At 38.8% G+C, this 24,615-nt stretch overlaps 1 protein-coding gene across 2 annotated transcripts in view; it reads left to right on the forward strand.

Moving 5' to 3' along the window:
* LOC105927120 (sodium-coupled neutral amino acid transporter 3) overlaps positions 1-24,615 on the forward strand; it is a 49,867-nt gene that overhangs the window by 21,588 nt on the left and 3,664 nt on the right. The window contains exons 3-16 of one of the 2 annotated variants that reach the window (XM_012863729.3): positions 458-499; positions 1,657-1,750; positions 1,860-1,975; positions 7,569-7,642; positions 7,805-7,897; positions 9,729-9,810; positions 13,951-14,033; positions 16,798-16,856; positions 17,213-17,359; positions 19,454-19,533; positions 19,869-19,969; positions 21,721-21,845; positions 21,940-22,084; positions 23,026-23,129. In XM_012863729.3, coding sequence (XP_012719183.1) covers positions 458-499; positions 1,657-1,750; positions 1,860-1,975; positions 7,569-7,642; positions 7,805-7,897; positions 9,729-9,810; positions 13,951-14,033; positions 16,798-16,856; positions 17,213-17,359; positions 19,454-19,533; positions 19,869-19,969; positions 21,721-21,845; positions 21,940-22,084; positions 23,026-23,129 — 1,345 coding nt within the window. The remainder of the gene's footprint in view (positions 1-457; positions 500-1,656; positions 1,751-1,859; positions 1,976-7,568; positions 7,643-7,804; positions 7,898-9,728; positions 9,811-13,950; positions 14,034-16,797; positions 16,857-17,212; positions 17,360-19,453; positions 19,534-19,868; positions 19,970-21,720; positions 21,846-21,939; positions 22,085-23,025; positions 23,130-24,615) is intronic. The other variant, XM_012863734.3, reaches the window with a different exon arrangement.

Consider the following 24,615-nt stretch of genomic DNA (forward strand, 5'->3'; position numbering starts at 1 on the left):
AAACAAACCGGAGAGCAAATAAAGAAATTCCTGCAAGAATGCAAAGTGCAAACCGACAGCACTCAGATAATAGTCAATGGAGAACCAATAAAAACTCCAAACATAGAAAGAAAAACCAGAGAACAACAAAAACCTGTCAATCATTTTGATATTTCCAGCGAAGACCCCGATGAGGCCCTGCTGGGCAAGACACTTAGCCTTCAGCTGCTCACTGGCTGTACTTGAATTTGTGCTTGAAGAAGGATTGAGATAAAGACCCAATTATCACATCAGGTTGTTCAACACTTTTTTTCTTCCTTTTTGCACTGTCGGTGTAATCGATGGTTTAATTAAAGTTCCTCTCTCTGGGGTTGAGATGATGATGTAGTTTCTTGTCAATGTGCTTATTATATTATGACTGTGGGTGTTGTTTTCCACTTTGTGCTGTCGTTGGGTGATGGATGACCTCTCTCTGCAGCACTTGTAGTGAAACTCTAGCCAATAGCACCCAGAATGTTAGGTATGTATGAAAAATAATAATGAGAATGGTGAGTTTCACACTCGTTCGGGGCTGACTGTTGCATGTTGTGTCTTGTGTAGCAACCCAGAGCCTTGCAGAAGTGTTTATCCCCTTGTTAACTTTTTCTGATTTTTCCCCCCTCTTTCAAACCACGTGCTTTATTGTACCTTATTGGGCTTCTATGTGATGCACAAACACAACGCAGTGCATAATCATTACATGGAAGGACAATTATTTGCAATTGGCCCCTTTTACTTGGAGGCCCCAAAATGAAATGCCGTGCAACTATATGCCTTCAAAAGTTAAATTTTTTTTTTTTTTTAAAATACAGTCCAGATGTGTGTAAATTTAATATAAGTATAAATAGAGCAGTTCTGTGAAAACCTTAGGAAGTTTGTAAGACAACATTCGTGAACAAACAGCATCGTCAAAAACAAGGAAAACTGCAAAATTCAACTTTTTGACCTAAATATAAAACAACATGGTTGTTTTGAGTAGACAATCTAACACAATCTTAAGCATCATGCTGCTTGGATGATGTTCTTCACCAGCGACCGGGCAAGCTGATCATAGTTGATGAGACATAAAGTGCTAAGTACAGGAAAATACTACAAGAAAACCCGTTAGAGGGTGCAGAACACTTTGGACCAAGGCAGAGGTTCACTTTCCAGCCAGAGCACACTAGGATGACTTAGAGCATACTCATTTCCTGACCTAGTCAAAGCCCGAGTTAAGTCCAATTGAGAATGTGTGGTATGACTTGGAAATTAACAGATCCTCTCCACCCAACATAGAGCTTAGATTTTTTTGGGTAAAAAGAACAGGTGAAAATTTCAGTCTTTAGATGCACAAAAAGCTGCTAAACATACCACAAACGTCTTTGCGGCTTTAAATGCAGTGAGCCATGATTCTGCAAAGCTGAAAACTGTGAAAAATCTTTCTTACATGTATGTATGTATGTATGTATGTATGTATGTATGTATGTATGTATGTACGCGTGCGTGTGTGTGTGTGTGTGCATTTTTCTATCACGTAAAATCCCAATAAGTACATTAAAGTTTTTGGTTGTCATGAGAGAAAAGTTCAAGGGAACAGTGGTGTAAAGACGTTTGCATGGCGCTGCCAACACAGATGTTTCAATTGTTTCTAATCTTTAGCCCTCACAGAACAGAAAACACAGAAGCCAGCCTCCCAGAGAGCCAGGAGTTCCTATCAGGGGCTGAAGACAAGAAAACAACACGCTTCACGGATGTAAGTTAACGCACAGCTTAGCTCCATAATGATCATAGGCCTCATTCAGTGATGTTTATAGAAATATTACTCCACTTCCAACCACCCCTCTGTCCTGCTTTGGTTGTAGTTTGAAGGGAAAACCTCCTTTGGGATGTCTGTCTTCAACCTGGGGAATGCCATCATGGGAAGTGGAATTTTAGGACTTGCGTACGCCATGGCCAACACAGGCGTCGTCCTGTTTCTGTAAGTCACGCATTAATGCTGATGATACATTTATACCCTAATTGGATTGGAATTACTCTTGCTGACTTACAGCTCTCAGCACTCTGTTTTGTTTTCAAACCTCTGAGGGTTTTCCAGTGCAAGTGTGCACCGGGCATAAATCACTTCTAAATGCATTGTAATCACCTTGTATTAACCCTCTAGCAGACCTTATTATTGACACACAACCTAGGGACACTGGGTAGGTTTGATGCTTAAATACATTGATAGTAGCCTAATAATAATTTATTCAAATCATAAAGCAAGTTTGATTACAGTCAAAGATGCAGAAAATAACGACTTTTAATATTTTCTCATGTAATTGATTCTGTACGTTCAGTCAGTCTGTCTGTATGCATAATGAATTAGCCGCATAACATTTAACGGTCTCCTGCATAGCAGCCTGAGACAACAGATGCAAGACTTGAGGGCTTTTGACCTTTAAGGAACAAACCTCACAAGCACCATCTGAACAATGTTTCTTGTAACATTTTAATTTCATTCGTTGACATGAAGAAAAAAAAAAAGGCCACAAGCATTATGGTTCAAAACTCATTTTCTCTTGCAGATGGTTGGCTGTTATTGTTTTTCCTGCATGTGCTTAGTGGCTTTGTGCTCTTGTTGGGTGGTAGGTAAAAATCTGGACTTTAAACAAAACTTTATAAAGTCTCCCAGAATTGCAGCACAATTGGGATTTGCTTTGTATATTTTCATTTCCTCTAAAACTGTTTAATACAAGCTAAATTAGAGAAAAGAAATTGGGCCTTTCTCGTTTGGGTTTTAAGTGGTCTGCTTTAGAAATTGGGCTGTAAGGTTACAATGTTTTCTTCCTCAGTTCTCATGAAAGAAATCCAGCTGTTTTTGTATCCAAAGGCCCATAGTAACTTTATTTTAATAACCAGGGGATTAAACATTAAACCCACCAAGGCTTATTAAAAAGCTTTTTTGATTAAATACGTTGAATTGTGGGCACGGCAGTGGCGCAGAGGCAGAAAAACACAACCCATGGGAGCGAGTCTCGACCTGGACACCTTTGCTGTTTATGTCATTCCACCTACCTCTCTTCACCCATTTCCTGTCAAGCAGCTAAATAAAGACCTTTAGAGCCAAAAAAAAATAAAATAAAAAAAATAACGATGAGCAGGATCAGAAAACTGTCTGCTTGAAGACAGTGTTCATCTCTTGGCCTGCCAGACATGTCTGTGAAAGTACATGGCATGAAGATTTTGTTCAATGCCCACTCATGCTTGAAATATGCCACATATAAACGGGGGGTTATTTTACTTATGTATATATTTTAGGTTTGTGTCATATCCAGCTTTGTGACCGGATGCGTTATCCTGTTTCAGGAGGCCACAGTCATCAGGAAATACTGTTTTAATAAATTGGTGCACATGTTTCACTTAGGTAGGTGGTAGTCAAATTTGCCAAGAGGAACATTGCCCAAAGCATCACACTGTGTAACCTGGTACGGTAAAATGTGCTCCTCATGTACCAAGCTATCCACTTAAAAGAAAAGAAAATGTCAGACATCAGACCAGGCCACTCCATTGCTTTGTGGAGCAGCTCTAAAGCCAATGTGACAATGGGCACCCTGATTGCTCTGCAGCTACGCCACTTCACTGGCGACAAACTTTGATGCACTGTTTTCACAGTAGAATTTTTTTTTAGTTTATTGATTTAATCAGACCATACAGGCCAACTTTTGCTTCCTGTGGGCATCAGTGAGCCTTCGTTGGTTCACCACTGGTTCCTCCCCGGACCACCTTTGATAGGGACTGACTGCAGACTAGGAACGCCTTCACAAATTGGCCGCTGTCAAACCAAATCCATTTGCGTGCCCATTTTTTCCTCCTTCTATCACATCAATGAAAAGGATAAAATGTTTACTTGCTGTCTGCTAACAGTTGCCACAGTAAAGAGATTATCAGTGGTAGTTGTTATTTGTTAGGGCAATGCATGTTTAGCTTGTTTTTGATTCTGGGTTCTTTCTTAATGGAGTTTGGATGTTCTCCCAATGCATTCGTTGACTTTTTCTGGGTACTCAAGCTTCTTCCCACAGTACAAAATCATGACTCTTAGGTTGACTGTGCTCTCTAAAAGAATCCTCATTGACCCAGCAGAGATAAGCATGTATAGACGATGGAGGGGATAGATGGATAGATGGATGGAGGACTTCTTTGTGTTGTCTAGGCATGACCCTCCCTTTAGCACCAATGGCAGAATCTTCTTTTCCTCTTAAGGCTGTTTTGACACCTCTTCAGGATGCTGCCCATAAGATGGCTTAATTTAATTATCATTGTGTAAAATATCCAAGCTAAACACTAAGTTCAAGCTCTGTTTTGATTGTTTCCTGACTCCAGAAGCGTGTATTCTCTTCAGATTAATTGTGAGAAACTGAATGTATCCGAGACAAGTTGCTCATTTGTGTTGTTTCAGGTTCACATCTCCTCAGGAGAAAAGAGCTGCCATTTTTAATATTCCAAAACGTAATCCTTCAGGATGTAAATTGCCTTCTTCTCCTTGGCAGTCTTGTCAGGAGGATTTCCCCTTATGCTGGAAAAGTCTTCTTGTTTTGATCTGAGCGGTGCGACTGAGGTTTCTCTGGATATTAGCTGACTAAACTTACTGAACTCTCTGTCACCGAACGGCAACAGTTCTGACAATCGGCTAGACAGAAGCTGAAAATAATCCTTTAGTCAGCCGGGCGACATTATATATTGATGCGGTCACGTGTTAATTGGCAGTACGTGACTCCCTGCAGCAGATAGCGCGCAGTCGTCTGTCCTGTTACAGATGAAAGGCTGCGTATTTGTGTTTATGTCGGATCTTGTGTTGAACAATAGAGTAGCTGCTGAGAGGGACAAGCAACAAGTGTGACATATTTGGCTGAGAAACACTGGCAGATCTGTGGTGCTCACAAGGCTACAGGCTTGAGATTGCCCCCTTTCTCTTTTCGCCAGTATGCTGACTCATTCTGAACCCCAGGGCTGCCCTCCTAATACAGTCAGAGGACCGAAATTAAGGATTTGCTAAAAAAAAACAAAAAAAGCAGAACCAGGATGCCATCAGTAACAATGGTCATAGCGCACATTTTGTGGTATAAGTTGTTCCCTTTCTCCCCTCTAACACATCTCCTTGAGCAATAAATCTTGTCTGTGGTGAACTTTGAAGGGGTCTTGCCACTTCAGTGAGTACAGTGCAGAAAGATGCATTGCTCCGATCCACCTATGTTTTATCAGTAATTGTTAAACTAGTTGACTGAAACATGAAAGATAGGGGTCAGCTGTGTAGCAACCTTACTGCTAGATATAGATAAATATTTCCTATGGCATATTAAGACCCAACCACAGACCACAGATCCTCCACCATGCCTAACAGCGAGCATAGAGATGTGGTGCACAAATATACATTGGGCTCATTTTTATTTTTTCTTAGCATAGAAAAAAAAATTCATATCACACAAACACGATGAACAAAATACATTTTCTGAATCTCTTGCTGCAGTTTTCACCAGAGAATTATATCTACTTTTTGAATAATTAATTAAGCGATTCAGCAACAATTCATTATGTATAATTACATTAGGACAGTGTCCCATATACATTTTAAAGTCATACTTTCTTTTTCATGTGTTTTGTATGACATACAGTACATATTTAAACTACGTTTAGTGTCTCATAATAGCACAGTTAACACTACCAGCACAGTCAGCCATGCTAACATCGCAAAAACATGAATCTCGGTGTGTATTCTCTGGAGAATACGTACATTGATTTTCAGAATGCTGCTAACATCACAAAATCCAACGTTTCCCATAATAGACAAAGGATAAAAGCTCAAACTGTTGCTATACAGTACATTCAGCCTTCCTGTTATCTCTTGCAGCCTGAATGAACCACAGACACGTTTCAATGCGTCATAGAGAATACAGTTGCTTTTTAAAAGCTTCTCACATTCTGATCCTCCTCAGAGTTACTTTTTGAACACATCAGTGATACTGAAAATAGTTAGATTTTCGTGTTTTTCACTCGGTAGCAGGGTCCACATTGGCGAGGGTTGCTATTACTGTGAACCTGGTAACTCTTGGTACGTTGCTAGGAGTAGGAGCCAATGATGATGGTCGGGGCTGATCAAACTGAAATTTGTCAGATTTCTGTCACCGCCCAATCTCCGAATGTATCTCTGGGCTTAAATACAGTGATGTTCCTTAATTGTAGGCAGTTTTGTGGTGTGCAGTGATAATTGATTACATTTAATACCTCTCTGGTAGCGTCCTTTGTTTGAGATGTCTTCTGTGGGTGCGGTACGGGTCAGTGGTCCTGGTCCTGAGTAGGAATGCTGGAATTTCAGCGAGCCGGGCAACAGAGACCCAAGTGTGTCAGTCTGTCTAAGTGTCAGCAGATCTGTCTTCCCACTTTCCACTTGACTGATTGACCCAAACCCGCGGGTCAGCTAAGCTTTCTCCCACATGGTTTGTAGAAAAAGAAAATTGTTTGTCGGCCAAGAGTTGAAGTCGAAGTGAAAGACGGGACTGCCTGGTCTTTCAAAAGGGAGAGAGGGATTGAGAAAGTGTTTGTGTGGGAGGGAAAGTTAATGTTGCCAGTAGTAAAAAACAAAAGACGAAACAGTAAATAGTTGGAATGAGGTGGACTGGGCCAAAGAATGCCAGCGGATCAGGGTACCATTCATAAAACTCCCTCAGGCTGTGGATTTATCCCAGGAGTTCATTTCTAAGAAAATCCTCAGATTCGTCTTTTGAACAATTTGCTCATGACCGCAAAACTGAATGTTGGTCACTGATCTAAAACAGTGCTTTGTGTAAATATAGATGTCATTCATCACCATTTGTATTCTTGATGATCATGAGTGAATACAGAAGGTCTCGAAATAAGATCTTTTTTTTTTCTATTGCGGGTTGGTAGCAGTCATATATGTTCATGAAGTTGCAAAACCAATTCAGTTCAGATTCTTTAAAGGAAAATAGTAATTGAGCAGTTAATATAGCAACCAAATGGTGCAATCTGAAATTAGAAAAAAAATTAAAATAAAACTTGATATTTGCTTCATAATCCGGGAAGTGAATGCAATACACCAGTGATAAGGAATAAACAAAGAGAGGATTGCATGTTTTTCTGGACGAAACTGCTGAAAATGACAGTAATGACTTATGGTGACGAGTGGATTACTCCAGAGCTGAGGTGAAAGACATGTTTAAAGAGAAATTTTATCTCGTGTGTCTCTTGTTTCCTTGAAGAGGCCGGTCGGCGTGTTTGTGAATTGGTCACAGAGGCCAGGGGGGGTTTACAGGGTAACCTCTGCGGCTCAGCTGGACCAACAGACTGGTGTGAAGGAGAACCGCAGGGTTTTCTCATAGAATCCATACGAAACACATTATGCCTGAACTGCAGCTGTATAAATAACCTCCAGAGAATCCTGCAATGTGAATATCCAACAACGAAAGGCATCACTTCGCGTTATTAACAGTTAATACCATAAGCGATACAATAAAGTATTTGTTTTGAAGTTTGTTTGCGGTGGAGCTAATCCAGGTCTATTGTTCTGATGGTTTCAGGTTGCTCCTCACAGTGGTTGCCGTTCTCTCGTCATATTCCATCCATTTACTGCTAAAGTCATCTGGTATTGTAGGTACGTAAGCATCTAAGTACTCCATGTCCTCAGAAAAGAAAATACTGAAATGATATGTGTGAGCTACCTTTGCTGTCTGATCTGAATGTATCACAAATAGGATTGTATTTATCCTTTTAATAGCCTGTCTCTCTCTTCTGTCTTGTGGTGCTTGTGGTTCAGGTATTCGAGCGTATGAGCAGCTTGGCTACAGGGCCTTTGGGACCCCGGGAAAGATGGCAGCAGGAATCGCCATAACGCTCCAGAACATTGGAGGTGAGGTCTCACGCTGGCTTTTGCAGAACTGCTATGCCGAAGTCTAAATTTTGATATTTTTCCGGGGTTTCTCGTGCTGTTTTCTGTCCAATACCTGATATTTTTTACAGAAATTTAGTTTTTTTTCTTTGTTAAGCTCTTGTTTAACTTTGAGCTCTCAATCATCCAGGTCAGAAAGACTCCTAAACTCATAAAATGAACTTGTGTTGTGTCTTTAGTCCCTTTTATTGTTAGCCTGTCACTGTCTCATATTGTGCCAATTTCTTTAGTTGATTCTGTAAGAAACACCGAAGGGAACAAATTTAGTCAGAAGTGACACAAATTTTACCACCAACAAGGTGGCTTCCTAGCTGAAAAACTTACTGACGTCCAATGAAAAAAGTCTGGACAGCTGATTATTAAGATCTTTTGAAATTATTACAGGGAACTCTGGTAGCTTGGAAATGTTATTAAAACGAATCACAGGTGGTTTTAAAGTTTTGACTGAAAAAAATGAGGCTGTGATAAATCCCCTTTTCCATATTCAATGTGGTACATATCCCTTAAATTAAAGTAAAGAAGTGTTTTAATAAAATAGCAACAACAAGCCTGTAGCATTAGTGCACACACCTTTAAATGTATCCTTTGCTAAAGCACCTTCTCATTCTTCACTTGACAATATCTGTCCAACGCCCCTCAGTCTTCCAGATTGTGTGGGCATCTTTTGTCCACAACCTTCTTCTCCTGTCCCCATAAATGTTTGATCAGATTTTGTTCTTAACTTTGCCTTTGGCATTTCAAGTCTTTGATTTACTTATGGCAATGCCAAAATTCTGTTGGTTTTGATGTATTCATGGTCAGCTTTTTCAGCAGATATTTCAAGATTTAGGCTTGAAACTGTCTGGTATTGAGAACATGAATTTCTCCAGCTTGACCAGAAGTCTAGTTCCTTGTAAGAAAAGTAACCCCAGAGCCTGATGCTGCCACGGCCGTACTTCACTGTGGCTGTGGTGTTCTTTTGGTGATGTGCTGTGTTGCTTTTGTGCCAAACGTACCTTTCAGAAAGGTGACCAAAAGTTCAGCTTAGATTTAATCAGATCTCAACACATCCTTCCACAAGCTTTTCAGGAGATGGCAGGAGATGTGTCTTTGTAGCATGAAAACAAAAAAATACAGTAGACTGTTTTTCCATGTAGAACATAATCAATACTCACCAGAAGATCCTGCTGAGTACTGCTCCTGACAGCCTTCCTGGCCAATTTCTTTCTTGTCTTGATACACTTTGAAGAAACATTCAGTTCTGGTAATGTCACAGTTGTTTCTTTCTCTCTCCAATAATGTACCACTGTCTTTGCTTCATTATTCTTCTCTTGGATACTTTTGGACTATTAGATAATTTTTGATCCATTTGAAACCAATCTGCAAACCATGGCTGTAGCTAAAGGATGCAGATAAGCGGATGTCAAGAAGACACTACCAGCCCAGCTGAACTTAATTTCTATAAAAGATAGCAGGCGTGAACCCAAGAAGGAAGAATCCTGGCCTTGAATCAAAAAGTGGTTCAAACATGTTTTAGCTTATACTTATTCAACCAGGTTACTTAAGTATTTATTTGATTTTTGACTTTTTTTAACTGATTTGTCTGTTTTCAGCTGAATATTACAAGATATACAGTTTACAACATTAAAGGTGGATAAAATATGCAGTTATTTATCACAATTTCATTTTTTTGACTCAAAAAAAGTATCCTGTAATTTCCTGGTTGGAAGTAAAATATCCCAATGTGTTTTCAGATGTGAGAAAGCCATGTTTTTCTTCTTGTACTGTAAATGTATCTCTCTCTGGTCCACAGCCATGTCCAGTTATCTTTACATAGTCAAGTATGAGTTCCCGTTGGTCATCCAGGCATTTCTGAAGGTAGACAACCCTGCAGGGTGAGTGGCTGACACACTATTTATTTTGTACCAATGACTTTATATGAAGTTTTAATAATACCTTTTTAGTCTGCTAATATAATATAAATGCCTTGCAAAAGTATTCACACCCCTAGATTTTTCCACATTTTCTCATAAGAGATAAAGTTGTAGAAACACAAAGAGTCGTGTATAATTGAAAAGCATGAAGAAAATTATACATGGTTTTTATTATTTTCCTATGATGATCATAGCATGATCGTATGATCAGAGCAGCTACGCCTGTCCAGAGACATTTTTTTCCCATTTTTCTTTGTGAAATAGCTCAGCCAGACTGAGAGAATCTGTGAACATTAGTTTTAAAACCTTGCCACAGAGTCTCGATTAAATTTAGGACTGGCCTTTGACTGGGCCGTTCAAACACACTAATGTCGTCTTGGCGTATGTTTAGGTTTGCTTTCCAGCTAGAAGGTGAACCTCCACCTCAAGTCTTTTGCCTCTAACAGAGTTTTCTCCAGCTTTGTGCTGTTCGTAACACCTCTCTGTTTTCCCACCAACTCTACACAACTTCCCTTTCCTGTGCTGATGTGAACCCCCCCCCCCCCCTCCCAGCATGATGCTGTTATCCACCTGGGGATGGTTTGTGCGAAGTGATACGCAGTTGTGGTTTTCCTCCATTCACAACATTTTGGATGAGAGTTACAGAGTTCAACTTGGATCTGATCTGAGCACCTTCTTCCACGTGTAGTGTGCTCTACCTGGATTATGGAATGTTACAACTGGGACTTCTTTGGGCTTCTTTGCCACCCTTCTATTTAGCTGCCCAGTTAACAGATTATCCCACCTAAGCTGTGGGTCTCTGAAACTCCAGAATTAACAGGTTCATCTGTGCTGCTCACTTTCCCAATGTTTTGCGTGGCCTGTCAGATTAGGAGGACGTCCAGGACTTAGACATTTTGCAGCAGTGCCATATCCATTTCTAGATGGTGGATTGAAGAGTGCTCTGTGTGATGTCCAAACTATTGTTTAATAACCTAATCCTTCTGTGAACGTCTCCACAATTTCCTCCCTGACATGTCTGCTGTGTTTCCTCAATAATCATGGTGCAGCTTGTTAACTAATGTTTTCAAATCAACGTCTGACGCCTTCATAGAACGGCGGGGTTTATACTGAGATTAAGATTCTCTATTTATCAGCAAGGTGGGTTTCAAAGGCAATTAGTTGCACTGGGTTTTATTTAGGTAAAGAGAGCAGAATGCACACCACAGTTTTCAAGTTGTTGTTTTTTAAACACTGTTCTTCAACTTCACAGCTATGCCTTACCTTGTGTTTGCATATCAAATAAAATGAAAAAGTTTGAATTTTGTGGTTTTAATGTGATGAAATGCAAAAAAATATTGTATCAATACTTTCGCAAGGCGCTGTAAGTCAAATCAATTAGCTTTTCTCACCTTCTACAAGCAATTAAGTGTATAAAGACAAAAGAAATCTGCCTCCGGTTCACACTTTATGATGAAAGAGCAATCTGCAAGAAGGAAATGAGTCGTTCCATCAGCTCCCAGTGGGAGCAGACAAAGCTTTAACTGTACGCCGATGTGGAAGCTTCCTGCCAAGCTGTGCCAGTTGTTGGGCCTGGTGCCACGCTGGATGCTTGGAGCAGCTGGTGTGAGAACAGCTGGGATAGTGACCCCGGAGAGGTGGGACGGGGGGATTGAGCGGCATGGCCACTGAGAGCGACCGCATCAAAACACAGCAAGACCCCGCAGCTGAAAATGTAAACCGTGGGATATTACTGCTTACTGCAGGTGGCCATGGAGACAAACAAAACCCGCTCTCATGGATGCAGTCATAGCTGGAGAGTGTCTTCACCTGCCTCTCGTCTCTGAGCGTGGTTACACAACGGCGTGTTAAATGGGCCAAGCGTTTCTTTGGCATAAACTTTGCATTTAACTGATCTGTGCTGGATTCAAAGAGGAAAATTACACCTGCTGCTGCTGCGGCGACATTTTGCATGGAAATGTTGATGAGTAACACTCTTGTGGAAGTGACACCATGCACACATTGTGTTCAGCCTGATTTCACTGAGTAGCTGTGGGCCGCGGTCAACAATCCGTGTTTATCAAACACGACAAACTGGGTTGTCCTGATGGCGTCTCATCCTGCCAGAACATGGTGGGGGGGGGGGGGGGGGGGGGGGGGTTGTTTCGCAAGATTGTGTGGGGCCAGGCTAAACAGCAGGGGCATCTAACAATCAGTGTTATGCTGAAACAAAAACAAGTGCATGTAAAGTAATATGTTCGTGATAAAAGAGCTGTAACGCTTCTTTTTAAATTCCAGTCTTTAGGTGGTGTTGCTGCTGTTTTATGAAGTCTTCACATAAATAAACATTAGTTGTTTTGAAGAAACAGCAGACATCCAAAAGTATATTCGTTCATTCAGTAATGAACTGTCAAATTATTCTTTCTGTATCTTATCAACTACCCAGCTCCTTACAACGAGTGGGAAGTAACATACAGAATACTGTAAGTTTTCTTATATTTTTATGTTAAAGAGAGATAGTGTCAATATTCCTTTAAAAACGTGAGAGAGTTGCAGCAGATGCTGCATGTGGTGGTGGCTCCCACCTGACAGAGGGAGAGAAATTAATCACCCCCGCTGTGTGGCTCTAAAAATAAACCTCGGAGCTTTCTTTCCTCGACAGAGATGGCCATGTGATCGTAACACGGATGATTGTTTCAGAGGATTCTGTGTAATGGGGTGCACACTAATCTCTTCTGGTATTATTAAGTCAAATAGACATTTATGGGTTAAATGTTATTTTACAACTCAAAAGAACAAAAAACATTGTGACAGAGAGTGAAATTTTGCGCAATTTTTCAACAGTCACAAATCTTATCAGTTTTTGCAAAGATTTGCCACCAATAAATTCTAGTTATATGTGATCATGAAAAATATTGTCATTTTTCCACAGCTGCACATTACAATAGGAAAAAGATAGCTCACAATAAAGAAAAAATGTTTCTACTATTTTCAGAATCAGAATGAGCTGTGTTGCTGTATTCCTGTTTTATTCACGAGGAATTTGCTTTGATGCTAAGTGCTACACATATGCAAACATACTGTTGACATAAGTAGCCTAAATGTAGAAATATATAATGTGGAATCAACAGTTGTTTAAGATTAATAAAATAATACATAAGAATAATCCAACTATTTGCAGAGAAAGAACAACATGGCAGATATTTACATGTTCGTTATTCTGGCTTTGTGTTGTGTAGGCGTGTTGCAACGAAAGAGGATATAGTCTACATAAATATAAATTTGGCAAAATATTAAAACACAGAATAACAACAGTTAATGAATATGTGCAAAATGCCAGGTTTGTGCATATCTATCTATCTATCTATCTATCTATCTATCTATCTATCTATCTATCTATCTATCTATCTATCTATCTATCTATCTATCTATCTATCTATCTATCTATCTATCTATCTATCTATCTATCTATCTATCTATCTATCTATCTATCTATCTATCTATCTATCTATCAGTTCACATGGGCACAACGTGATTTCTTTAACCTCTGGTTAATATCTTTAATATTAGTTTCATCTTTCCAGTCTGCAAAGTGAAATTTGTGTAAATTTTAACTTTTTATGCAACTAGGTATAAAAATGTGGATAATTTTCCGTGACCAACGTGTAATCTCATGCTATTGTGGTACATGCACGTTGTGTATAAAAAAGTGTCTAAAGGTCACATCAGTGGTGGATTTTAAATTTCTCTGTATAAATTTAATGTTGAAGTAGCATTGCTTTTTTCCTGAACATCTTAGTAAACTCCCCAAAAATCCCATCTTTCAGAGCACCAAGAATTGTACTTTATATTTCAATCCAAGCTGGTTTGGTTTGGTTTGTATTACTGCAATTTCTGCTCAGCCTTGAATCAAACAACATGACGCAGCAATGCAGCAAGTAGAAAATAATCTCTTGCTCCTAAAGCTCCACATCCCTTATTTCTCCTGCACCTGTATTTAGCTTTCATCTCTCCTGCGTTTATCTGAGTACAAATGCCTTAAAAGAATTGTGACTGAGGAGAGTCTTTATAGTAATTTCTAATCAATAAGCATAATTGCTGTGTCTGTCTGCTCCTCTACAGTGAATGGTACCTGAACGGAAACTATCTGGTCATTATCGTCTCTGTGGCAGTGATATTACCGCTGGCTCTGATGAAACAGCTAGGTGAGTGTGTCATTTTATGGCTTTTATAAGAGGACAACAATTTTATCTTTACACCTGTAAGGGTCTCTGGAGCCCCAGTTATGGATTATTGCTAAACAACCACTACAACTATTGGATCATACAGGACCAAGAAAGACATCTTGGTAAAAACTAAATCAACCCTTGCTGCTTCCGTAGGATTTAGGAGGTAAAGTAGCAGTGATATATTCCCAGTCAAATGCATTTATTGAATTGATCATCATCATCATCATCAGTTTTACCACCTCCATCAAAGCAAGCATCTGCAGGTTTGTCTTGACTCAATGCCAGGGCGGAAAAGCATCAGCAATGGCTTTTGAGAACCAGTAACGCCTGGCTGTGGTTCTGGGAAGGGGTATGAAGTCCATTCAAATAAGCAGAAGAACAACCATTCTACAGAGAGAAAGATTACTAGATGAAACATTTAAAAGAGTCCCCCAAGCAAACCTTAGTTCAATGCTCAGACTAATAAAAAAAAAAAAAAAAAAACAGACCAAAAACAAGAACAGCTACATGGAGGAGTCTACAAGCCTCGATTAGTTAGTATATCGTTAAAGTTTGTAAAAGCAAGCCTAGATAAAGGCTGAACAAACATGCATACTTGTTTGGTGGTGCTGCTAAACCTCTAAGTTTTCTCTGAAAAGTACAATTTATGTCAATAATCACAAGACTTTTGTACCAATGGACACAAAAGTAGAGGCGTCTGACTCTAAGGAGCATTGACACATCACATCAAATATGAACACCTCCTACTAAGCATTGTTTTAGAGGATCGAAGATTCGGGGTTGATCTGTTTTACCCGAACCTTGCAGTCACTGAGTCCGAAGTCCTGTGTATCAACGTATTAAAGAGTCAAATGTGATGCCGTCTGTCCAGCTGCATTAACTTGGTCCAAGTTTGGTTACCAGCTGTACAATGATCCCAGATGTAATTTCCTTAATGGCCTAGTCAAAGCTCAGATCTTATCTCAATTGAAATGATGCAGTGGACCCTTACGAGTACTGTGCATAAATAACTTAACGAACTGAAGCGATGTTTTAAAGAGGGGTGGGCTACGATTTCTTCCAGCACACCGAGAGACAATAGTAGAGTAATTTCTGACAACTGCTTCAAGTTATTACTAGAGGTGTTTCTACAAGTTGTTAAATTATCATGTGTACTTACATTCCATAAAGTTTTTTTTCACCGATGACTTTAATTAAGGCATACTATTTCTAACTTCTCGTTTTTGATAAACGTGTTTGCTTTATCTTTATCAGAGGACCTGCTATAGCTGGCAATACATATAGGCACAACAGTGGCTTGTAGGTTTTTGAACAAATGATATATAACATTTATAACAATGATACATTTGTTTATAATGACGAGAAAAGGCATCTTTTGGTTACTATGAAATCAAATGTTAAGAGAGAGCACAGGATTTTCTCTCTGACAGTCTGCCATGTTGTAGAGAAATATTTTAACAGTCACTGACAAGGCAAACTAACACCCGGTTGCAGGAAGGGCTTTAAATTCCCCATCATCATCATGTGGTTGCATCATTAGCAGCCACATTAGTTCTATTCTTGCATCGATGCCTAGAACAAGAAGAACATATAAAGATAGCAAGACTAGATATCAATACATTTTACACGCCGCTCCTTTAATGTCTGATGAAACTGCCAAGAACTGACGGATATTAAAGCATAAATTGTTCAAATTGAAGTCAGTCATTATGTTCCTGAAGTTTGATTCACTGTAACTATTCTGTCTTTTGCAACATCTAATTTCAGATACAGAACGAATCTTATAACCTTGAATTTTTGAACTGGGAGCTCGAGGACTGCAAAATGTGTCACATTGTCAAAATGTCAACCTCATGTTTTTGCTTGAGTAGGAACAGATCTAAAGATTGTTACAAAACTTATTGACTCTCCTCTGATCCTGTAAATGTAAATAGATTTGTAAAGATATCTTGACCCAACTTTAAGTGTTTTATTTTATGTTCTTACCTGACAGCTTTTGATTGTATTTATTAACAGTATCATTCCTAGCAGCATGAAAGTTTTCTCTGTGTCTATGCTAGCTTTAATTGTTTTCCCTTGGTTATCAGGAGAGTTTTAGTTTAAAACAAAATAATTTAAAGATAAAAATAATTAGAAGAAAAAAAGGAAGAAATCCAGGTTGGAAATTGAGAAAAGAAGCACTGGATGCATTCCAATACTAAATTCCCTGTCACATTAAGCCAGTTTAGTGCACAAATTAATGGATGGTAACTTTTGAGAAAAGAAAATGCTACTTTTTCTGATTCATGTGAGCTTAAAATGTCTTGAGAAAGTATCATTGTATTTATACTGAAATTAAAAGACACACAGGTGGATGGTAACCGGTGACATTTATAGGCAATCTGTTAAGCTGTATCTTTTTCAGGGGCGTTACGTGACGTTGAATAACAAATGCACGCCACATTTTGAGATATGTATCTGTAAAAAAAGCAAATAATTTAAAACTTGTTGAATTTTCTGTCCACTTCACACTAATGTGCTACTTTGTGTTGGTCCGTCATAATATTTCAATATATTACATAATACGTATAATACATTGTTTGTGGTTATGACACAAAAAAAATAAAAATGTATGAGACTCTTTATGCAGCTTAAATATTTGCAAGGCGCTGAGTCACAGATGGCAAACTTTAGGTCTGCAGTAATCATGGCCGTGTACTCGCTGATGATGTTAAATGCTGATGAAGTGTTTATATTTCAGGATACCTGGGATACACCAGTGGGTTCTCCCTGAGCTGCATGGTTTTCTTCCTCATTTCTGTGAGTCCTCTGAGAATTAAATGTACATTTGTGTGTTACAAATGTCTCATGTTGTTTCCTGCTCCTGGTCTGTTACATGCAGGCCAAATTCACTGGGATCTTCCCTACAGCTCTTTAGTATTCCCTACTCACTGCTATGGACTAATGTTTGCATGCTGCAGTCCCAGGCTATGTTTCTTTCTCTGACCTAGTTTTGGCTGTGCGAGCTCTAATCTGCCTTCCCTCGCTCTCTCTCTCTCTTTTTTTTTTTGTTTTCCGGCCCTCTCTCATTGACATATTTCCAGCCAGTCTAGATATTAACCGTCTCACTGCTTTTTGTTTTGCTTTAACACCTCTTGTCTCTGGGTTCTGCGCAGGTCATCTACAAGAAGTTCAACCTCCCTTGTCCATTCGTGGACTTCTCCTATAACAGCACTGGCAGCGTGCTGAATGTCACTGCCGCTGGCGCTGGAGGCGAGGACAACCCGGCCTGCATTCCCAAGATGGCCAACCTCAACACACAAGTACGTGTCTGCATGTATAACTCTCTATGAAACTGCAAGTTCACCTGCACTGCTATGGGCACTGAAAGCCACCCACTTAAGTCATAGCCATCAGCATGTTGCCGGCCCCTTCTCACAACAAAAGCATGGGAATCTTGGTTTGAAACACAGATCAGAGCCTCCTGCAAACCTGCTATGATTAATGCAGGCCTCAAAGACAGAATGACCCTCCCGAACTGCCTGAAGAGGCTCTGGGTCAGTTTGCCTCCTTGTTAATTTGTGTCCTCATTTTTTTTTACTTATGCATTACCTTTTTGTCCTTTCCTACTTCCATTTTGTCCCTGCGAGTAGTTAATTTCCCTCCCTAAACCAAATATCAGTTTATTTCTTTCTTTAGTTAAGTACAGTATGTGAGGATTTATTTTGTAAAGGAACCATAAAGAGCCTGGCCCTCTATGAAAAATAACTGAAAGGCCTGTTGTTGGTCATACCACAAGATCTCATCCAGACTTAAGGCCGGACTTTGACTAGGCCAATTAGCCCCAAACCATCACACTTCCACCACCACCGCGTTTGATTTTCAGTATGATATTGGATGCAATTATGTGATGAGACACATAGGTTCCAAAAAGATCCACTTCTATCTCGCGATCCTCAAAATATTTTCCCAAATGTCTCGGGGAGCATCAAGATGTTTATTGGTAAATATCAGACGAGTCCTTGTTTACACTTTGGTCATCGATGGTTTTCACCTCAGAATCTTTCCAAGGAGGCCATTTTTGCCCAGTTTCTTTCTTATGTTTGAATCATAAACGTTAACCTCTACTGAGGCCAGTGAGGCCTACAACTTTGTATGTCATTGTAGTTTTTTTTTTTGTGAGCTTCTGAATGAGTTACCGATGGGCTCTTGATGTAATTTTGGTATGCCGCCACTCCATTTAGAGGTAATGTCTCTCACTGTGCTTCACTGTAGTCCCAAAGCCCCAGAAATGGGTTTGTAACCCTTCACCAGATTAATAAATATTAGTGATACTGTTTTATTTCTTTAGATGGGGACACGATGGGTTGCCTTTTGAGATATTTTAGCCTACTTCATGTTTTAAGACAGGTTCAATTTAAGAGATTTCTTGATTGTGGAGGTTTGGCAGTAATCGGGCCTGGGTAGTTAGAGAAAAGGTTTCCAAAAAATGTGTTCAACAAAAGGCAAAACAGGGCCGAGTTGGTTCAGATAGCTTTTTTTCCTTTAAAAATTTAAATCATTAGTTCAAAACTGCTACGTTTTACTCAAGTTATTTCTGTATTGAGGTTCCTTTGATTCTCTGAAACATTTAGGTGTTACAATAATTAAGGCTCTGATTCCCATTTTTGTCAGTCAACTGCTGCTGGATATTACTCAATTAAGTCACACAACAATATTTCCTTCCAGTAAAGCAAGAGCAAATTGTAGAACATTGCTTTAAATCGTCCGTTCTTACTCTTCCCCATGCTTGGTAAAAAAACGTTGTACGGCAGACAGGAAAGACCAAAAATACAAGGGTACAAACTGGCAAAGGGGCAAAATGACCAGCACCTGTTTGGACTCTGAAGATGTGCAGCAGACATGGTGGCCTTTGATTTACACAGAGAAACCATCAGATTTGATATCTAAGGACCACAGGAAGATGTAAAGAGTAAAATGAAAAAATCTGATGCTTTTCTAAGGTCTTTCTTTTTTCTTTTTTTTTTCTTTTTTTGAATCACCCTTACTTATAGACAGGATAACATCAGCGTTACGTAATTTCCTGGAACAGTTTTACCTTTCAGAGCAGTAGTAATTTTCTCTCCTTGTTTTGGGTTCTTCCTAAAGTCCTATTAACGTTTTGTCAGCATCCCCATACTTTTTCTTACTGGGTAGTACTAGGACCGATCAAAACCGGTCAGCAGCTTACAAGGCGGCAAGACATTTTTTAATAAGGCTAAAGCTGGTCTACTGCCAGGCCCGAGTTAATCACGAAAAACAATTAGCTCTCTGTGATGTGTCTGAGGCAGTAATGGCCAGTGCAGCAAGAGGTTGGTGGTAAGACGTCTGGGATAGCGCTGCTGTATCTATGGTGACCTGTTGGGGTTCATTTACAGACGGCCTACACCATTCCAATCCTGGCGTTCGCCTTTGTGTGCCACCCTGAAGTCCTCCCCATCTACACAGAGCTGCGCAAGTATGTTCCTATGATGGAAACCTCCTGCTAACTTTGTTTTTGGACGAGACATTAACAAACAGAGGAAAGCTACTGTGTGTGCTTTGTGCTTGGCTTGCCATATTCTAGTCACATGCACTGCTTTCACTGTATTCTGAAATGTCTCTGCACTGCTTCGTGGTGTGTGGCATGTCGGTAGCCTAAATGTACAAACCCACGTTGAAACAAGCTGCTAATTTCTTTCAAGGGATAAAGGCGAAGGTAGCGTCATTCAGCCTGGTTTAGCGGGCGTTACATTAGAAACATGATTAAACGGTGTGTTGGTGTAACCACATGGTGATATTTTCTGATTTCAGTCCCACCAAGAAAAAGATGCAGCATGTGTCCAACATCTCCATCGCAGTTATGTACATCATGTACTTCCTGGCTGCTCTTTTTGGATACCTGACTTTCTATGGTGAGCCCTCATCCTCCTTCATTTTTAACAAATTGTCTTTCTGTCTTTAAGAACACGTTGACAGCTGCTGGGTCAATCGCTGGAACTCGGACAATGGAAATGACATTGCACCAGAGTTGAGACGTTTTAGTTGAAAGTCAGAATACTGTGGGATTTGCTATTTGTTTTGGTGTGTTTATTAGCTACACGGGCTGATAAAGTGTTTCTCTCTTTTTATGTTCAAATACAAAAGGAACATAGTCAGAAGTAGATATTTTACAGAAAATGTATTATATTTAAAAAATATTGTGCTCTAAACTTCAAACTTCCAAATAAAAATTAAATAATAATAAAAAAAAGGAGCAGGTATTTTACAGCAGTATGTGTGCCAGTGGCAGCTTGTCTGTAGGCGCCTGCACCAGCCCAGTCAAACTTGCAGGTAAAAGTGTAGACACAGAAAACATAAATTACAGAATAAAAAGTAATTATCATCTCTGTTTTCTCATAAAAGACTTTTGATTTTTTTTGACATTCCCATTGCTTTTTTGTGTGGCAAAGGTCAAGGCCAGATGAGTCTTTATGTATCTTTGTAACCTTTTGGCTTCCGTGTGACTTCATGCTGGTCTCTAATTACTTAAATATTCTAACTGGGGAGGAGAGGCCAATCAGCTCCTATTCAGATTAATTCATGATTCCTGTCGATCCAAGTCACATTTTATCGCCATTGGTCAGTTATTTGTGCTACCGATTAAACCAGATACAAACCATCAGCTAAACAACTGCTAATACTGCTACTGTTATTAAAAGTCTATATGTGAGGAGACATATTGGACACTAGAGTTAGCGTTCCTCAGAAAGATTTGATTTCAGGAGGTGTGCTTGTTCCTCTTTCCGACTGGGAACTTGAAAATCTAACATCAGAGAACAAATAGAACATATATTCCAGTTTAGATGTTTTCATAGGTAGAATGACCAAACCCTACCAGATTTTTGCAGTAATACCTTAATGAATGAAGATTTGCAGTTGATCCAAAGAGCTACGTTAATGAACAGTCACTCTAATGTTTCTGGTAGAAAAAAATAACTTTCAGAGCAAACTGTGCGAATCTGAGCTAGTAATGATATTCTTTCATAATGTGCACAAGAAACAAGCATTTAAAAATTACATTTTCATTAAATGAATGGATCAAAATGACTTGATTGCAAATCTGTTTCAATGAAATGCTTGTAGATTAAGTATCATGGTGTGTTTCTGCCCTCTAGTGGTCTCTAGTGAAAATCCAACAAGGACGTGTAAAAAACATCAACTTCAAATTTCATTTATTTTCTTTTTCCCAATTAAAAATACATCCTGAAATGTGAGTACACTTATTTATTGAGAAAAACAGTGTCATGTTAAGAAACAATTCAATACCTAGAGAAGGAATTTTAACGAGTTATTTTTGAAATATAGATCAGGGGTGTCCAATGTGCTTGCTGGCCATCGGCAACCTGCTGATTCATTTTGCTGCCCCTGATTGCAGAATAACTTTGTTTATCAATGATGATTGAAAGAGAATGATGGAGATGGAAACCTTTCACAAAATTTAAGGGCAGTATTTACATTTTTTCTCAAGATTTTAATGGTGCCATAATGTTTCAAACTCCTCTAAATCAGCAGGATTTAAATAGATGTAGTCTAATTTTACAAATGAATATCGCATAATTTCTATAATTTTAATGCTTTTACATTCTTTTGACTCTTTCTGTTTCCCTGTTATCGCCGCTCGCAGAGGAAGTGGAAGCAGAGCTGCTTCACACCTACAGCCGCATTGACCCCTATGACACTTTAATCCTGTGTGTGCGTGTGGCTGTACTCACTGCTGTCACACTTACGGTACCAATCGTGCTCTTTCCTGTAAGTACAATTATTTTAGTGCTCAATGTTTACACTCTGGCTCATCAACTATTAAATTATTTTCAAAAATGTTTATGTTTTTTGTTATGATCAGGTAAGGAGAGCCATCCAGCAGATGATGTTCCCTAATAAAACCTTCTACTGGCCTCGTCACATTGCGATTGCCATCACTTTGCTCACGTTCATCAACCTGCTAGTCATCTTTGCCCCAAACATCTTGGGCATCTTTGGGATTATTGGTAGGTAAAATCTGTCTTGGGAAAAAGATGTACATTTATCAGGTTAGGATTCAAAAAACATATTATTTGTGTGTTGGACACAATAAATATTCCTATACATAGATTATTTACACGGTACTTGACGTTGCACAAAAACTATTATATTCATCTCAGGGGTCAGCAATTTAAGAGCCATTTTTGGCTTTGGACCTACTTAGTAGAATTTATCTAGAGGTACATAAAAGTACCTAAATAATCTGCCAGATGGAATTTGTTTGTTTTATGGATTAATTAATCTCATTATTATTATAATTTTTTGAACAAAGAAAAACATCACGTTTTTACAAGAGAATGAATGTTTGTTTTTTTCTTGAATAAAAAAATACTATTTGTAGAGTTTTTTTTTGGGATAAAAGCAGGTATTTTGATAAATAATATAAAAAAAGCTAACGACCAAACAAAAAAAAAGATGTATTCCTTGTAACTTGTGTTTAATTATGTTGTGGAAACTCTTTGCAGGCTTGAAAACCATAGAAATCAATTTTTATTGTTTTTATGGATAAAAACACTTAAAGTGGTCTCATTTTGGCCAAAGATCACAAGAGCAGCATTAAAGGATCAGTTAGCGGCTAGCATTAGCTTCCTCGAATTTCCTTATTTATCATCGGTTTAACAGTAACGAAGCTGATATTTTTGGGGGATATGAGTTTGCAAAGCTAACTTTTTTGTTAGGTGTGCCGACCACTGCTCAAGAGGTATATGTGGTTTCAGAGCTTTGATATTTCTGAAAACTGTTTTTGTTTTTATTTCTACTTGTCAGACCTATAGTTTTAACTTTAAAACTTTTATACTGCCAGTTTTTAGTTTAATTTTGTCATAATAGTAGTGAAGAAATGGATGAAAGGGAGAGTCAACACGAAACGGATTTCTGAATAAATAAATGTTTTTTTATGCGCTTTCAGGTGCCACGTCCGCTCCCTGTCTCATCTTCATTTTCCCCGCTGTCTTCTATATCCGTATCGTACCCAAAGAAGAGGAGCCTCTACGCTCAGTTCCAAAAATCCTGGTGAGAATCTCTTGGAAATCTTGTTTCAGTTCACTATTTTTCCTTCACATCAGTTCAACTTAGGAAATGGGGCCTCAACATTTAATCAAATCAATCTTGAATGTGTCTAAATAAGCTCAAAATGAATGTATTATAGTGCAGCAACATAATCTTGTTCTCCAAACTTTATTTTGTGTAAAGCAATTAAAAAGTCATACAAGAGAAGTAAAACAGTGTTTTAATATCAATACTGGTCCTTTCAAAATGAACTTAAATAAAATTGACTTTATTAAGTCAATAAAAATGTTTAATAACTTAATTATTTATGCATGACTTCCTGTTTCCTTGGGGCGTAATTATGATGTGGGACAGAGGCCAATTTCTTTTAGGCACTCTTCAAAATGGGAATGACAAAAAAACATGTCATTAAAGTAAAATAGATGGGCCTTTAGGTTTTAAAACCATATAGTCGTTTGCCGACACAGGAGGTTGAATGAAGAACCGTGTTTATATCCGTGTAACAGTGACGAAGATTGTATAAAGGAAGTAAAGCACCAAAGCTTACAGTTGGAAAAGTGATTATGCAACTGCAACAAAACGATCATTTATTTAAAGGTTCTTTATGGATCTTAACCACGGGAGCCAATAAGTGTGCAGGAGACATTATGATCAATACGATAATATCCCTAAGAAATTATCAGTGAGTGCTTTGTGTTTAGATAATCCTTTGGTTAACATGTGCATCAAAGGATCAGTTCAGTTTAGTCCTGACTTCTCTGCTCTGACTTAGAAGGAGTTAACATTATTTCCAGTGGACAAACGACAGAAGGCTGTTTGGCTTCAGTAACTTGCAGTTGTCATGTTTGACCATAACCAACTGTTAATGGAGTTCAAGTGTCTTGATTCAACAAGCCATGACACATTTAATGGAGATTAGTGTGTGGCTGTGGCTGTGTTGAAGGCCAGCCACATCGCTGGATATCTGTTGCAACACGGTGCCCACAGTGCAGCCCAGGGGCCGTTGGAGACCCCTGCAGTGATATGACGCGGCCTCTGACCGAAATTTGGTACAATATGAAGTATAAAACTTTTCTTGGCCATGCCTTTATCTTCAGGTAAAAAAAATTATTAAACAGGACAAGAAAAACCCAGTAATTGTTAATAAAAAGCAGACATGGTCATTCTCTCTATTAGGACAAACGTTTAGTTAATATAGACCCACAACTATTCTGCCTTTTCTGCTGCTGAGCTTAGACTAAACTATTTCCTGGACCAAGAAAGTAGAAAAAAGTCCACTCCAAAAACGTGTAAGCCTCCTCTACGTTTATTTACAAACCCCTCTCCACCTTTTTTTTAAAAGCCTTATTTAGTTTAATGTAAATATAGCAGCTTTTGTTTATTGTTGAGTGAGTGAAAATAAGAAAAAATATTCCCAACACAATGATTTATGCATTTTTAATAGTAAAACAATGCATAATTGTTTTGGATGCCACAGCTTTTGGATCAT

This window comes from Fundulus heteroclitus, chromosome 20, assembly GCF_011125445.2.
Source record: "Fundulus heteroclitus isolate FHET01 chromosome 20, MU-UCD_Fhet_4.1, whole genome shotgun sequence".
Classification (NCBI taxonomy): domain Eukaryota; kingdom Metazoa; phylum Chordata; class Actinopteri; order Cyprinodontiformes; family Fundulidae; genus Fundulus; species Fundulus heteroclitus.